General features: G+C 40.1%; 1 protein-coding gene across 1 annotated transcript; it reads left to right on the forward strand.

Annotated features, from left to right (window-relative positions):
- The first annotated feature begins 8,621 nt into the window (after nt 1-8,621).
- LOC139653849 (serine/threonine-protein kinase pdik1l-B) lies at nt 8,622-14,533 on the forward strand. Its single transcript, XM_071530849.1, has 4 exons — nt 8,622-8,765; nt 9,223-10,036; nt 10,302-10,527; nt 13,135-14,533. The coding sequence occupies exons 2-4, from the start codon at nt 9,296-9,298 to the stop codon at nt 13,371-13,373; spliced, it is 1,206 nt and encodes a 401-aa protein (XP_071386950.1). The 5' UTR covers nt 8,622-8,765; nt 9,223-9,295; the 3' UTR covers nt 13,374-14,533.
- The last annotated feature ends 3,312 nt before the right edge of the window (nt 14,534-17,845 follow it).

Consider the following 17,845-nt stretch of genomic DNA (forward strand, 5'->3'; position numbering starts at 1 on the left):
TATTGCTCAATAAATCTCTCTTACTGAATTATTCTCTGATCTTAGGAAAGACACTAGTGAGACTTGTATATGTAAAACACTACAAGCACTCATAAATTAATATTAACAGCAAGGCCAAAAATCTTGTAAACAGTGTAATTGATTCAATCTTGGTGTAGGAGGCAGAAATCATGAAAGCTATTGCAGCTGATTACAGTGAGAATGTTTGTGATATATTGGCAAAGAAACTGACCTGGTTTTAACAGGATTGAATTAATACATTGCCAACTGAAATCATGAAATTCTTTGCCTATAAAATGGGGTATGATTCGGTTTGAACTAAATTTAGATTTAGATTTAGACGAACTACTAGATTTAGAAAATGGACCTGTCAATCATTTATTTTAAGGGTTCTAAATAACAGCCAATGAAAGGCTGGTTTTGCGACTATATGTTATACAATTTCACATAAAATTAATACTGATGAGTTGTTGACGCTAACTCTAATTCTTCAAGTTACTTGAATACATTTCCAATTGTTGTGATACTGCAGCAGAGATATTCCCCCAAAAGACTGCATCATTTTTTCTCAAATTGTGCTAGAATAAACTTTGCTATAAACCTAGTTTGTTCTTCATTAAAACATTTACACAATGTTGAGTCATTATCTGTTAACGGCACGTTAATCACTCATTTTCTCCCCTATCTACATGAGTATTCTCTTTACTGATAATGAGAAAAGATTGTGCACAGTCATTACTATTATCATTGAAATAATCATTATCATGTGCTTAGCATAATAACTGTACTCAACTGACTTCATTATTGAGCTTTTTCCTACATTGTCTTGTTAGGCTGACACATTGGAGCTGGTTTGAGATGAAAAAAATAGCTTTTGTCAATGTTTCTTTAAAGTTTTCTTCTTATTTATTTACACAAAATACTTCATAATCGATATATAAAGAACAAATCACAAATATGCTTCTTGGCCATAGTGTACAGCTCATTGACATTCATTGATTTTAGCTAATGCCCCATGATTGTTTGTTTATATATACTTTATATTCAGCTTAACAGTTAGGGTCACTAAATACAAAATCAGTTTGGTTAATTCAATTTCTCTTTCTTCTCTAAAATAACTGAAAAATTATTTTAAAATGTATTTATATTTAAGCATTTTCATATTAGATCCTATATAAATATACTTTTTTTTTTAAATTATATATTAATTTATATGTCCTATTTGTGTTGCGGCACACAACCAACGCAACTGCACCGGAGTAAATTAGAGTCAAGTGTGCCTTCATCAATTACGAAGTGCAGCTGAATGGTAACTACTATCTCAGCACGATCTGGGACTTTCTCCTTGTTAATTAAGTAGTGATCAGGTGCTGTGTGGTTATTGCTGATGGTGACAGTAGTACAGAGCCACAGGGAGACGAACAGAGTAATGGAAAAAAAAAACACAGATTATTACAGGTGAGAGGGGTTATTTAAAGAATCACTTCAGAGAGGTCCAAATCAAAGTGCCAGAAAAGAGACAAAACAAAGAGAGTAAAAAAAAAGGGAACCAGAGAGTGAGAATCCTAACAAGGAGCAGCCAGCATATTCAAACAATACAACAATATCCCCTCAGGATCCATTAGTCAAGGTCCAGGCTTAATAGGGACAACAAGTCCTTTCCTAATTAACTATTTTCTTATGCCTGAACAAGTGTCTTCTCTCATCTCTTATTCATTTGAAGCAAACCACAGAACCCACACGCTCTGTACACACAAGTACGCTGATAAGAAAAAAGTCAGATAACACACATTTCAGCACTTTCTTACCTGTATCTGTGACGTAAATCTACTCTCTCAGAGTCCTTCCTCTATGGCTGCAGGAGAGTTAGGTGGCTCAGCTTGTATCCTTAGGCTAGGGGTTTCAACAACTGAACGCATGCCTCCTCTGAGGCTTCTTATAATGGCACACCCCTTCCCTCCTGGCTCAACCCTCCAGTTCTCCCCCCCTCCCTTCCCCTGTATATCACCACTCACATCACCCATAGAGGAGAGGTAGAGAGGGGTGGTTCCCCCTTCTCTGTTACGCACAAATCGGACAGACACACAAACCGTGGCCCACGGTGACGTATGAGACATTGCCTACGCCACCATTTTCGTCTTCATTGAGCCAGCTAATGGGGCTCTAAAAATATGCATCATCCACCGTGAGATTCATCCAGAAACCCAATGTCTAAGGTTTCCATAAAACCCACAACCGAACCGCCAACCTGCAGCCAAGGTCAGGCTAAGAAAACAACAGCGGTTTGAATCAAACATGCAAGTAGAATACAATACAATCACTGGTCAATAAGCTTGTTTGTGCTGGAGCATGGGAAAGCAAGGAGGGTTTGTTTTTTGCTCTTGGTGATGCTTCTCAATACCTGAAATGGAGAGTTTACCCTCTCTGTGTTAGAGAATAAACACTCCAGAGCAGCACAATCAATGAGATCCAGTATGCAGCCTGGGTCTGCAGACAGGAGGACAGTATGAGTCATGCAAGAGATTTGGGGATGGAAAACAAAACCCTGTCCCAAGGTGCAGAGGGCTCTCCCTGTAGGCTGTGGTGTAAAACACATGTTTAGTATTGGCCAGGGTCATGGTCGTGGTGATGATGATGATGATGATGATGATGAAGAGGAGGAGGAGGAAATTGAGAATAGGAGGATGAAAATGAGGCTAATGAGAAACAGGAGAAGGAGGATGAAGATGAGGATGAAAATATCAGTTACGATGTTGATGGATGATGATGATGATGATGATGTAAAACAAGAAGGAGAGTGGTGATGATGAAGAAGAAGAGGAGGAGGAGGAGGAGGAGGAAGAAATTGAGAATAGGGATGATAAGGAGGATGAAAATGAGGCTGATGAGAAACAGGAGAAGGAGGATGAAGATGAGGATGAAAATAGCAGTTATGATGTTGATAATGATGATGATTATCATGATGATGATGATGATGATGATGATGTCAAAAAGAAGGAGACCGATGGTGATGAAGAAGAGGAGGCGGAAACTGAGAATAGGGATGATGAGGAGGATGAAAATGAGAAACAGGAGAAGGAGGATGAAGATGAGGATGAAAATACCAGTTACGATGCTGATGGATGATGATGATGATAATGATGACGATGATGATTATGATGATGATGTCAGCAAGAAGGACACCGATGGTGATGAAGAAGAGGAGGAGGAGGAAATTGAGAATAGGAGGAAGAAAATGAGAAACAGGAGAAGGAGGATGAAGATGAAGATGAAAATACCAGTTACGATGTTGATGGATGATGATGATGATGATGATGATGATGATGATGATGATGATGATGATGATGATGATGATGACAATGTGGACAAGAAGGAGACTGATGGTGATGAAGAAGAGGAGGAGGAAACTGAGAATATGATGAGGAGGATGAAAATTAGAAACAGGAGGAGGATGAAGATGAAAATACCAGTTACAATGTTGGATGAGGATGATGATGATGATGATGACAATGTCAACAAGAAGGAGACTGATGGTGATGAAGAAGAGGAGGAGGAAACTGAGAATATGATGAGGAGGATGAAAATGAGAAACAGGAGGAGGATGAAGATGAAAATACCAGTTACAATGTTGGATGAGGATGATGATGATGATGATGACAATGTCAACAAGAAGGAGACTGATGGTGATGAAGAAGAGGAGGAGGAAACTGAGAATATGATGAGGAGGATGAAAATGAGAAACAGGAGAAGGAGGATGAAGATGAAAATACCAGTTACAATGTTGGATGAGGATGATGATGATGATGGTGATGATGATGATGACAATGTCGACAAGAAGGAGACTGATGGTGATGAAGAAGAGGAGGAGGAAACTGAGAATAGGTATGATGAGGAGGATGAAAATGAGAAACGGGAGAAGGAGGATGAAGATGAAGATGAAAATACCAGTTACAATGTTGGATGATGATGATGATGATGACGATGATGATGATAGTGATGATGATTTCTGAAATAAAACACCACTATATGTGAAACCCCAAAGATGACGACTATGACAACAACAACGATGACGCTGACAACGAGAATCACAGCAACAACAGAGACCAACTTCCTCCCGTAACCAGAAAGTTGCACTTCCAAGTTGAACTTCCTCTCTCCGTTGCGGGCGTCAGCGGCAGCCGGCTTCCCGCTAAACTGTTGTGGAAGTTGGTGCCGTGTGGAAACCTGCGTGCGGTCTGATAGTGATGGATGAATCGGGCACAGACACCGGAGCCCTCGGTTCAGCTGAGATAAGGAGCCGGGAAGAACAAGCAGCCGTTGCGAGGCCTGTCTGTCATTGATATCGCCGTTATCCGAGGCCATCCGGTGTGTACAGAAGCATTTCCCCTCAGGTGGCTAAGGGCCGCTGATTAACCCGATGACAGACGAGGTCATGCTATACCTGGTGCCACATCACATAAAAAAAAAAAAAAAAACTTTTTTTTTATAAGTGCAGTTTTTGGTGTTTATGTTTATAATTGAAGTGTTTGATTTTCCTTTAAATGTCATAACCTTTTTTTTTTTCCATTGAAGACTCTGATCCCTGTCACTACTAGAGGCAGCCAAGCAGCACTCCTTTTCTTCTTTTGTTCATTTTATCACATAAAAACCTTTTCTTAAGTGCAGTTTTTGGTGTTTATGTGTTTGATTTTCCTTTAAATGTCATAACCCTAGAGGCAGTGAAATCCAGCGAAAACCCGTTTTGGTTGTTTGGCGAAATTTGAGGTGGTCAATCTGAAAATATAAAAGCTTTTCTCAATTCTTGAAAAGTTGACTTTTTTTGAGACATGAGGGTTTCATCCGACAGTATGAGCATTTTTGAGCTTTTTGTCATTCACACGATCTTCAAAATGAATATCAAGTATCAGTTTTTATGCAGGATGACGTTGTTACATGCATAGCTAATCCTCAAAACAAAACTATTTCTGGACCAGAGCCCAACCCTTACCGATGTTGAAAAAAAAGTGTTGTCTAAAACTGAAGCTTTCATCATTCAGTAATTCTCTATAAGGATTAGAAACACAAATAATCTTCTATAGAAAATGTATAATTAGTTTCCAAACCATAACAACATTAAAGCTATAGGAATATCACAATGAATAGACCAAAGAGGGTTAATTCATTGCAACATACAGTATCTTTTTCCTTGAAGTAGTATACTGAACATCCATTGATTTTTGTAAATGGAAACACAGTAAATAACCTTCATGTTATGTTAACCTTCATGTCTTCATTCAGATGCTTTTCACCTAATCCTATATCAGGAATCAAATTATGCTGAATAAAAAGCTTTAAAAGATCCAGTCACTGATATAAAGAAACAATGCTTTGGAGTGAGTTTATCAAGATATTTTTTTTTTCACCAAATCCACCATTTGAACCTAACTTTGACACCTATGTTCTTAGAAAATGATTGCTGCCATGAACGCAAAACTCACCATGAAATAAATATGAAATTATTATCTATCCCAAGACATTTGCCTACAAATACTACAATGTAAGATAATGAAATTATCAATTTTTTCCCCCCAATATAGAGCCATAAACATCAGGCAGTATTTCCCCAAATTGGAATAAACAGAATTAACCCTACACATTGCACTTTACAGTTGTTTGGTTTCATGGTGTCACAGTGTTACAGGCAGGCTGTGACACTAAGCTATACTTTTTGTTAACTTCCTACAATGGGAAGTAGAGTCAGAATTATTCAAGCCAATTTCTTAGCAGCCAAAGAAGTGGGAATTAAAAAATGCTGACTGGTGACTGGTTGGCTTGTTGGCTACCTGCCAAAGTGGTTGGCAGAACCCACAAACAGCCACAACCAAAATTGACCAGTATTTGGCTCGTGTCTGGTGTTAATTTCAAGTTGTAATCATATTCTCCTCTCCATCTCACCCAGCCAAGGTATTTTACTGTCCTCCTCAACAATGAAACCCAGCGATGTGGAACTAGGGGGGATCACTGCAGTGGTTTATAGCAGATCAGAGCTGTCAAGATCCAACCGGCCTCAAATTAATTTGGCCTGCAGAAGAATTACATTTCCATCCCAATAAGCCGTCTTAATTTTTTGGAAAAAGAATTACACCACTGCCCCCCAAAAAATCTGCAGCGTCAACCAACAAAAACTCAAGAGAAAGTTAAATTTTTGAGACTAAGCATTGAATGAGATTGTATTTCATCTGTTTTTGTACATATTGATCTCATTGCGTAACTGCCTCCACATATATTCTCTTCAGGGCCAGTTGCAGTGCAAAGTTACTAAAGGGGCATCTGAAACCAGAAAGGCACTTTATCTCTCATGAATTGGCAGTGAGGCAATAGAGAAGTGGTACAATATTCAAACTGTGGATGCGATTCCCCCCCTGATGCCCACCTGTTCCCTTGGAGGAGAGTTTGAAATTTACAGCTTTGATATAAACTTTAAGACATTAGGTTTATAGATTCTCAAAAAAAATCAGCCAGACAGAGGGATGGTGGTAGAAAATTTGCTGGAAGACTTTCCCGTGAAAAACTGGCTTACTCTGGGGAAAAAAATAATGATTTGTGTTTGATGAGTGACTGCTATGAAATTGAGTGTGGGATGCTGAGAAGATGTTTACTGATGTTTACTCTTTGTCTGTGGGAAGCTGAGGATAGACCCATTCAGGATTAAATGCAAGGGGTTTTGACCTCAATCAAGGAAATAATTACAATTGCCCCTCCTGTTGGTGGGCTCGATAATTAGCAAGCAAAGTCCAAGCCCCGACAGAAACACAATCAGTGTGAAAACAGAGGTGATTAAAACTATAATTCTTATTGGACTCATTAACATCTTTTTGGGGTGCTTGGAATGCTCTATTGAATTTGTCAAGAAATTCAATTTTGGCTTACCTTGTGGTTCCCGCAAAACATTTCCTAATAAATTCTCGAGCCGCAATGCTTTCTATTATGCTCAATGTGTGCATCCAGATATCTGTCAAAGCCAGTGAGATATGATAATAGAATAGAGGGCATTTGCTTCAAGATAAAAACGAGTGAGGTGTGACTGACTCCATCTTCCTCAAGTAATGAAGAGTATTCATGATTGGCATCACTGATAAGAGCTATGGCTCACAAAAGCACGCACACACACACACACACACACACACACACACACACACACACGCACTTACACCCACACATACACACACACTTACACCCACACATACACAAATTTCCAAGCTGCATCTTTCCTTTGCAATGTACTTCAATACAATGAGTCACCGTTGCCTGTTATATACTATCAGCAGAGCAAACAGCAAACAGCAAAGCAAACACACACACACACACACACACACACACAATGCTATTATTATCTGTCATCACCAGTGTTGCTGCTGCTCCACCAAAAACAGTCGATAACGATGCAGCACCAACACTTTGGGGGCGTGTGTGTGTGTGTGCGCGTGCGTGTGTGTGTGTGTGTGTGTGTGTGTGTTGGTCAGAAGGCTTGATCTGATTAAAGGAGACCGCAGAAATGAAAGAAGTTCAGTTCAGGTGTTTTTGCTCTACTTCCGTGCCTTTTGTCAAATTAAGTGGCTTGATTGCAATTCCTATCTATTCTGACGCCAGCAGGTTCATTGCCATATAAGGAATTCTTAGAACTGCTATCATCTTCTTATGAATGCTTGTCAGTATTGAAAACTGAAGACTCATTGCAGCATCAATTTCTAATGCGTCCTGAGATGTGAATCATCCAAAGGTCTTTGGCCCAGTTTCACCTTATTCTCTTTCCCTGAGCAATTTACCACTCTGAATATAATCGATTGGCTAAAATATACTGCCATATAGCTCTGCATAGCTAAGGCTAAAATAATAATGCTGATGATTTTGCCATTGTAATTACACTTATAAATCATAATTATTATTATTTTTTGATATGAGGAAGTTATTCTACTGCATTTATTGCATCTTACATCAACATTTGGCTATTTTCAACTACAGCAGATATTCTGAATGGAATTCCTAATATGCCAGTGTTCTTGTGGAAACTAAAATCGCGATATATACTTATACACAATATGAAACGATAGTTCTGGTCCTCACTTCTGATTGGCTGACGTTAGACAAGGGTGTAGGCTAAACGCACACCTGTGACCACGTAACTGTTGGGTTAGGGTTAGGGTTATTTTTATTTTTATGTACAAACTGAAAATCACAACTCATACCGGCATATGTGTGTGGTTTAGCAACCACTTACTGTTCAAAATCTACATTGCTTGCGGAAGCATAACATTTACGTATTATACATATTTAATTATAATCGCTTAAAAATTAAACATTTAGCCTATTAATCATTTGTGTTCGTTATTTTTTTTAAACCGAGTTGCGTTACTGCCCTTTAAAGGGATCAACCCACCTGACAGTGCTTTATACCATTAGTATTGCTTCATTGTTGGGCGGCCCTATTACACAATGGCCTAACTTCAAAACTTCAGTGTGTGGACATTTCGAATCGTATTACACGCTACCTCACTGCTTCCAACCAATCAAAACATGCGGGTGAATTTACGTCGCCAATCAGGATGCACGTACAGACAGAGCGGGACGCTCCGAAAGACGGAAGTTGCAGTTGTTTAATGTTTAGAGCTGTTTTGTTAAAACAATAACAAGCCAAGCTCGTCGATTATGGAGTGAGGCGGCTTATTTAAGTGGGCTGTATATTGTAGTTGATATGTTATGGTGCTCATTAAGCTTCAGTCGCATGGGTAAGTTTGGAATCATGATAGAATGACGACAGCTTTGTGTTTGGCTAACGTTACCGTTGGACTTATCGCCATGTTAAATGCAAGTACGTGTAGTTGCCTACCTGTCTAGGCTGCTTACTATGAGTTAGAGTTATTTTGTTTGTTTACTAAATTATATTATGTTTGCAGGCAACTGACGATGTGTCAAACTGAGTTATTTGAGTATAGCCCATCGCTTTTAAGTCAAGTCGCGTTGTAGTAAGCTTGTTAACTAAGTTAAACTTGCCTAGCTTAATTTTTAAGCTCCCCCGTCTTAACGTACAAAACTGAAGGACGATCTCGCTAAGTTTGTAGTAAACGTTAGTTAGTTTACAGCTAATGTTAGATACTCTTGTTAGCGTTAACTTGCATAAAACTCATGTAACGTAAAGGTTCTTTGGTTGTTTTATCCCGTGCTAACGTGACTGTGTTTTGGCAGCAATCACATCAGGTCCTGGCTCCTGTGAACCAATAATCTGAGAGTTCAAGGTCTTGCCGCATTCACTGTTGAAATGGAGGAGCTCTACACTTTAGAGAGGGAGGTGGGACGAGGCAGCTACGGTGTGGTTTTTGAGGGCCATATGGCCAAAACAGGACAGAGTGTGGCTATCAAACGTCTGCCCTGCAGTAGCCCAGAGTGCATTGAACTCTACCTGCAGGAGCTGTGGGCTATGAGAGCCACGGCTAAGAACCACCCCAATGTCATCGCTCTCCACAGCTGCCTCCTGCAGACGGGGCCCAGGACCCTGCAGCCCCTAAAGCCAGGCAAACTGCCTCTGGATCTAGTTGAGAGCGTGTTGAAGGGAAGTGTGGCCGGGGCGCCCCAAACTCAGGAAAGGACTAATTCCCGGTGTAACACTCAGCAGAGGACTAACTCTGTGTCTAAACTTCAGGACAGGACCAACACTGTCCAGGCCAGGCCTAGGCTCCAGGACAAGACTAACTCAATTGCATCTGATGCTAAAACCCCGCAAAGACCTCAGAACAGGCCCAGGAAGAGACCGGCCCAGAGGGAGGAGGAGCAGCGGGGACCCCTGCGCTGCTTGGCTCTGTGGCTGGTGATGGAGTACTGTGATGGGGGCGACTTGAATCAGTACCTGCTCTCCAGGCCCCCTGACTCCCAGTATAACCACAGTGTAGTGCGGCAGCTCAGCGGTGCTGTGGCCTTCTTGCATGGCCTGGGCATCACCCACCGTGACCTGAAGCCTGACAATGTGCTGGTCTGTGACACACCCAAAGGCCCTCTTGTCAAGGTATGCAGATCTAAGATTATGCCAGTTCAGGTGGCATTATGGTAGGTAGAGCCAGTGCACAACTTGTTGGATAACAAGATTTTCCAAGGAAAAAAAACATCAGAAAATATATAAGGATATGCATTGTTACTGTACCACTGTGCCAGAAGTATAGGCCTTAAAGAAAAACATAGTTTTTCCTAGATTAAGTAAATTGTGATATGCTACATTTTATGCTGAGTTTAACAAGATTTCTCTTTTATTAATTTCCCCTTCCATCCTCTAGGTGGCAGATTTTGGTCTGAGCAAGATGACTGAGGGCCTGGTGGAGGGCGACCTGACCAGGCAGCACTTCTCCTCCACCTGTGGCTCTGACTTCTACATGGCTCCAGAGGTGTGGGGCGGCCTGACCTACACGGCCCAGGCTGACATCTTCTCCCTGGGTGTGATGTTCTGGGCCATCCTGGAGAGAATCACCTTCCTGCAGGAGGGGACCACACAGGAACAACTGGGTAAGAATGACTAGATAGATAGATAGACAGATGGGTTACAGGAATGATTCAAGAGAGGGAGATGCAGGGTAACATGTGACAATGTTAACATGGAAGGTAACAAAGAATATCTTGATATCTGAGGGGTTTTATCCTTTGGAAAAACGATGTATATCAGTGAGATCAGTGTGTGTAAACTGGGGCAACATGCCAACTGGACAAGAACAGTCAAGATGTGGACTTGCATTACATGTCAATATGCAGAAATGTGGATATGGATTTGTGCAATATCCTCCTTGTATATTTGCGATGATGTTAACATGGAGCGTAGCATGTGACAAACCCACAACCACATAAGGACGTTGTGCGTTAGCCTACTGGCCAGTCAGAGCGCTCATAGGTGGGTAAGGTTGAGCTTGTGGTCTGGCAGGTTGATGACGCACTGCACTGAAGTGAGTTTGACTTAATTAATTGGCGCATATTAAAAACGTCAGATGTTAATGCATCATACATTCATCAGCCATGGATGGCACAGTCATAAATCTAAATGGCATAGAGATGAATCATGATTTATGCAATGTGCCTTTGATATGGATTATAGATCTATTTCAGTGGCACAGTAATTTAATTTAACATTCTGATTCTTAGAATATAATCACAGTGTTTTATTCAGCCAATCTTACATTGAAGGTACTTGTAAATGCTTTGGCATTGGTAAGATAAAATAGCCTTCAGATTTAGATACCAATTTCCTAAGAACAGTCTGGCGATTTTTAATTTTCTCTTGACCCAGTCTTTGAAATAACATTGGCCGACACTATTGAAGAGAAATTAAATATTGATGTTAATGCAAAGAAGGGCAGAGTGGGAGTCAGGTTTTTGTGTAATTTAATCATACTTTTTGATTTGCCTTTAATGTAAATTAACCTATCGTAAATTTTCGGGTTGTACAGAACTTCATGAATTTGACCCATAAACCTTGTAAGCAAGGGTAAACTACCAGTAGATATGTTGAGCTGGGCATTGTAGTGAAGCTTTGCAGAACAACATAGAGATTTATGGTAATATCTGTCCTATTTTCCTGTCAGAACCCCAACTGGCCGGGGCATGAGGAAACATCTTAATGTATGAGAGCGTAGGGCCCTGTTGTGCTCTGCGCCCCACTGTCATACACTAATGAAATGGCTGTAATACAGACGTCTGATTTCATTCACAAAAATGGGTTTGGCCAGAGGAACTTAATGGGAGAGGGGGGTATTAACTGTTACACACAGGGTTAGTACCTCAGAACCTCCCTGACTCTTTGATACTCTATTAGAGTGAATGGAAATGGTTATGACTGGAGCGAGGTTTCAGCGGATTCAAATAAAAAAAAAAAGAAATAGCCAAATGGAACTCAGCAGCCCCCATCACAATCCTCTTTGTGTGTGGGAAAATGGGGAGAGGCAGTATGAGGCTTTTCACAGGCAGATAAAGTGCTCCATTATTTTACCTTTTCTCCCAGGAAGAAGTTCAACTCACCTCTCGAGTTTCTCCCTCAGTGCTTTGAACCCCAGCGCTTGTTGCCATAATTTAGGGCTTTTTGCTCAGTCAGTCAAGATGGGAAATCATTGATGGGCCTCCATCAGGTCACTCGTGTCAAATCAAATATCACAATATTTTTGACTAAATACCTCGATATCGATATTGCGACAATATTGTAGGGATGATTATTGGTGCTTTCACAAAATGTTTACACAATGAGATTTCTGATAAATAATCATCATTAATGTGGATATAATGACTAAGTGGGTAAAGGCAAATAATAGAACAGCTAGAACAGTTTGGTAAGTTCAGAAAATGACATCACTTTACTGTAATGCAGCCTTTAAAACCAGGAAAAGACAACACTTATGCCATATCACGATATTACGATATCCAAAATCTAAGACGATATCTAGTCTCATATCACGATATCGATATAATATCGATATATTGCCCAGCCCTACTGTAAACCTCCACAGAGTTCAGCGATGAGCATCATCGGGGGAAGAAGAGAGTGTACGTCAATGACAGATGTCCTCACACGGTTACTAACACATGCTCCCTAAAAATAAATTCACACCTCCTTGAAAACTGAAAAAGGAGCACATGAGCAACCTTGAGATTGAGTTGCGATTGAGGCATTTTCAGTTATTTTCACAGATCATGCTCCTAAATGCTATTCTTGTGCTGCTAGATTTTTCAATTTCAGAGCATTCATGCTCCTTAGCAGAAATGACACCATAGGACCCGACCTCAGGTAGCAGCGCCAAAAACAACCAGTTCAATAGAAATACTGAAAAAGAAAAAGGTGTAGTGACAGAATACTACTAGTACATAGAATTTATTTAGAGAATACACCTGGTCATTTTTGCCTCCTTGGTAAAATATTCTTCCTTTTTCTCTTTGAATACACAAATCAAATTGACATAGGAGATTTACTAAATTTACTTTGCCTAGTGTAGCTTTATTTTTATTGATCAAGTAATGCTCTCTCTCATATCACTGGGATCAAAACGGCTCCCTGCGGTCTGTGTTGCTGGTATCAATTGGAAACCTTTATACATAATGGACATGGTTGTGTTTCTCTTCATGTTTCCCCTCCAGGTGCCTATGTCTGTAAGGGCCGCTGGTTGATCCCCCTGGGTGAGGCCTTGTGGGAGAACGCCGACCTGCAGCTGTGTATCCCCATGAAGTTTAAGAGAGCGCCCCCGCTGCCCCCCCCTCCTGGACCGGCCATGTGCAGCCTGCTTCTGGACATGCTCGCCTCCGACCCGGACGCCCGGCCCCCCGCAGACCAGCTGGAGGCCCGTGTCCGCTCCGCACTGAAGGAGGACTCCCACTGACAGAAATTGGGCTTAAAGGTTAAAGAGTCTCTAATGGCCATAACCACTACAGCCAGTACATAGAAATATTGACTGGGGACCCCCTGACTGCACTGCAGCCTACATGTGTACACAGTAGCCACTTTCTTGTAGCAGGGACATGGGGGCTAAGTGGGGCTTGGCATGGCCAACTGAAAATATTTATGACATGGGATTACAGGTGTTATTTCTTTTTTTTATTGAAACCACAGTCCAATTTATAAATGATCTGTGTAGGGGATCGAGGGGAATAAAGGGGAAAAAAGAGGAACTGAATAGTAGAAGTCCTGCATGGCCCTGTTAGGTCCTCTAGTGGAAACTGGTCTATTGACATCAGACCCCCTGACTGCACTGCAGCCAATACATGCATTGGTATTCAAACTCCATATAGAGATCTACTGGGACTCACTCAAGTCAATTTAATGCAAGCACCATGCTGTTAGTGAGGCCTTGAATAGAAGTCTTATTCAAGGCAGCTTGACGTAAGAGAAAGATATATGTTTTTCATTATATATGGCTGAAATATGGTAGAATTGCTATGGATTTCTGCTGCTGCTGTGAGACGGGTCTGCAGCCAGAGTGTTTTGGTTGCTCCGTTTCAGGCTTTTATTTGCCAGGCTTAATTTGTGAACAAGCTGCTTTGAACTGCTTTTGCCTGCAGTTGTAGGCTAACCGTGAGTGAATGAATGATTATATGAGAGTGTGTTTCTTTCTGGATCCAAGAGTTGCTTAAAAATGCTAATTTACTTTATTGGTGCTAATTATCCAGGCCAAAATATTCATACCATGTATTCATTTAGCGTGGATTGAACAGTCCACTGGAATTTAGGCTGCCAGTTGTCTTGTACGTTTATTTATATTCAGACATTTTCTTTTATTGCAGATTCTCAGAAACATTCATGTAAAATCCTATGAATCTTGTACAGGAATTTAAAGATGTTAGTTAATGTTTTCTTGAACCTAAAATATATTATTTCCTCATTATCTGGGCTGTTTGCATTGAGTCACAAATGGGTAACATTTTTGGGATGTTGCTCAGTTAGCATTAAAGATATTGAAAGCGAGTCAAACCGCTCAGAATGATGAATTCACTATGTAAACGTTCTTTGCCATTTCTGTACTGTAAATTAAAAGGGCTACCAGCGTCTACAAACAGAGACTAACAATCTCTAATATTATTGTTTTGTTTGTGGAAATTCCCAGTTTCTTCCCAATGCTCTCTCTATTCCTTTCCTTTCTGGTACAGTACGTGCGTTGTGGATTTTAAGAAGAAAAATAACATTCCATCATGGACAGGAAATTAAAGCCAGGCATTTTGATTGTTCCTGATCATATCCGTGCTGAGACCAGAGCATTTATTACTGGTCATCAGTCTTGGTCATTGACACAGATGACCAGGTCTTACATCAGCTTCTTTTTTCTTCTTCTTTTACCAATACCACAAAACCAACAACTTACACTATATAACCATGCAAGGTTACCAGGAACCATTTTATCATAAATATGTCTGTTAAATAAACTCAAAATCCTAACCTATATATGATCACTAAAAACCACGACTAAGATAAGCTAAGATAAAATGCACTTTATTGATCCCCTAGGGGAAATTCTGGTGTCACAGCAGCAATGTACAGTACAGTAGCAGAACAAAGAGAAGGTAATAAAAAATAGAATAAGAATAGTGCAGAAAGGATATAGGCAATACATAAACAATATAACTATAAATGTAAATCGATTAAAAAGTGTCTCAATGTCCATATTCATGTAAGAATTCTTATCTGTTCTCTCCTGGTTATAACAACAAACTCAATCACTGTCCATACATATAAGATTTGGCAACAAGTTCGGAAGAAAACAGGTTGTATTCAATCTATTTATGACAAATCTCCTTTTCACATAAATCCCTCTTTACCTGAAACCCTTAGAGATGGTATCACAAAACTATGGTTTACAAAAAGTATCAAAACTTTTGGGAATTTGTTTAAGGATGGAAACCTTCAGACTTTTGAGGAGCTCTCCTCCCAGTACAAATTTTGAGGAAGTGGAATGGGAAGCACTGTGTATTAGTAGTCAGTACTTCTCTTTTAACACTAGACATAAAATTACACAATATAATCTCATTCATAGAATATACTATACCCCTGACAGGCTGCACAGAATAAAGCCTCAGTATTCCCAGTTCTGCCCAAGATGTAAAACTGGTATAGGAACACTGATACATATGTTCTGGGCCTGCCCATGTCTAAGTTCATATTGGACCTCTATACTCAATGTGCTTAATGACATCACAGGAATAAACATCCCCACAGAACCAAGAGTAACCCTACTGGGCGACACATCTATGATAAAGGTCAATAAAAATAAACTCAAATTTATTAGACTTGCCCTTATCACAGCCAACAAATGTATAGCCATGCAATGGAAAGATGAACAACCACCTACATCTACTAGATTGACTAATGAATTAGCGTCATGTATACCAAATGAAAAGATAATGTATAACTTGAAGGGAAAGCCTGGAGAGTTTAAAAAGATTTGGGGTGGTTTTCTAACATCAGATTTAAAAAAAAAAAACTTGAACATTTCTGGAGACAGAGTCCACAACATAATACTCCTTTTATATTCAAGCAAGTATTGAATCCAACTGTCATGTGTAGGTCAGACATGTTTGTTTTATAGTGATTGCTGTTTCTTTTCTCTTTCCTGTACTGTTTTATTTATTTATTTTTCTCTGTATAGGAACATACTCTGAAAGAATTAGTGGTCGGGTGGACCTGAAGGGGTGGGTGGGTGGGTGGGATGGTCATGTGTGGGTTTTGGGGGCTGGGCTTTGGGGGGTATGGGGTGGGTGGTGGTGTTAGGGAGGGAGGGTTGGCCTGATCTGGCATTTATTTTACTGTATTTTTGTACTTTGTTGCTTCTTTCAGTCCAAGAGCTGCTATGTTACAAAACCAATAAAGATATTGTTGAAAAAAAAAAAAAAGAATTCTTATCTGTTGCCGTCTTTCGCTGAAGCAGTGATAGCGACCCTGAAAAAAGGCTGCAGCAATCAGATTGTTTTTTTAATACATGAAAAATAAATGCACCATTAAGATGAAGTTACCATCCGCCCACCTATCTTCTCACCCAACCCTTGTAATAAGGCTACAGAGCTCAGAAGTCTCTGAAACATGAACACCAGCCAATAGAGGGAGCAAGTGGAGAGTTAAGCGAAGGGAGACGAGCTCTCCTAACCTCCCGGCTCCCAGCTGAATGAGCTTCTCTCTGAAAAGTCTGTGACATTTACTTGTGTAAGTGACTCCTGGCCTTTTGTCTCATGCTCTGCTGGATAGCCAATAACTCATCCAGATGCCCTTTGACCTCCACACTCCTCAAGAGCCTCATTAAATGGAATACATGAGAGAGAGAGATATGTTAATGGGTTAATTTGAAGAGGGCTGGAACCTGCACAAAATCTCAATGATTTCAAGTTGAAGATATCTAAATACTTGAGTACTGATATTGCCTCAGTGCCCTGAATCAGTGATTCTCAACCTTTTTCATATCAAGGACCCCTAATTTAGTCTACATTAGGGCCACAGACCCCCATTTGATGAGATTTTGTCTCTTAAACCCAAATCTGAGAATATTTTTTATCATTAGATATGATTTTGTCCACAATTTCCAGGACTATCTGTATTGTAGGTAGAGAGATAACAGTTAAACTATGACCAAAATAATCATTCTTCTACATTATCTAATCTAATCTAATGGTGAAGTTTAACAATTCATCAGTTTGCAGTTTTCCTCCAATTCCAATATCCTCATAGTTCTGTATTGCATTTGTATTGATATTTTCTTTTTTCCACTTGTTTTATACTGCATATACTTCATCTTTTTGGTATATTTTCATATCGTACATGTTCAGCATCCCTTCTTTCTCTCAGTAAGTTCTACTGTTATTTTGCACACCCTTATAATGCTGTGATCCATACTTTCCCCCCATGCTTTTTATTCATACCAATCTACTTAACATGTTTTAGTGTTGAAATTGTCAGATGCACATATTTATATAACTCCCATTTTCCACATTTTTATGTATATATTCTGTTTATTTTAGTTGAGTAATTTTCTAGACAAGTGCTCTTACACTTACTTGAGTAAAATTTAACAGACGTTGCCGTACTTCTACTTGAGTAAAATATTTCACTCTCTCTTTTGCAGTGAAGATAAAACCCGACTCTGCCTCATCCCCAGCACAAATCACCTCAGCACAGACTCAGCGAGTCTGAGGGGGGGAAAAGTCCTTTCAGATTTCACAGCTGATAGCAGGAGTGAGCAAGCGTGGAGAGAAAGAGCAAATCTGGCCTATTCCTCAATGCGTCAGTACTGCAACACTAACTCACAGCACAGCAGAGTCACGACACAGGGGCCGCATCCAGGAAATTACGCACGGCCGTTCAGCCTCAATCATC

Source organism: Centroberyx affinis, unplaced genomic scaffold, assembly GCF_046629955.1.
Source record: "Centroberyx affinis isolate AG114_WGS23_722 - 3 ecotype Tasmania unplaced genomic scaffold, CSIRO-AGI_Caff_v1 ptg001985l_1, whole genome shotgun sequence".
NCBI classification, from domain to species: domain Eukaryota; kingdom Metazoa; phylum Chordata; class Actinopteri; order Beryciformes; family Berycidae; genus Centroberyx; species Centroberyx affinis.

Excerpts from the sequence above, each read along its gene's own strand:
- LOC139653849 (XM_071530849.1), top strand. The coding sequence starts at position 9,296 with ATGGAGGAGCTCTACACTTTAGAGAGGGAGGTGGGACGAGGCAGCTAC. Across the intron at positions 10,037-10,301 it reads CCAAAGGCCCTCTTGTCAAG|GTGGCAGATTTTGGTCTGAG; the intron begins GTATGCAGATCT and ends TCCATCCTCTAG. Across the intron at positions 10,528-13,134 it reads GACCACACAGGAACAACTGG|GTGCCTATGTCTGTAAGGGC; the intron begins GTAAGAATGACT and ends TTTCCCCTCCAG.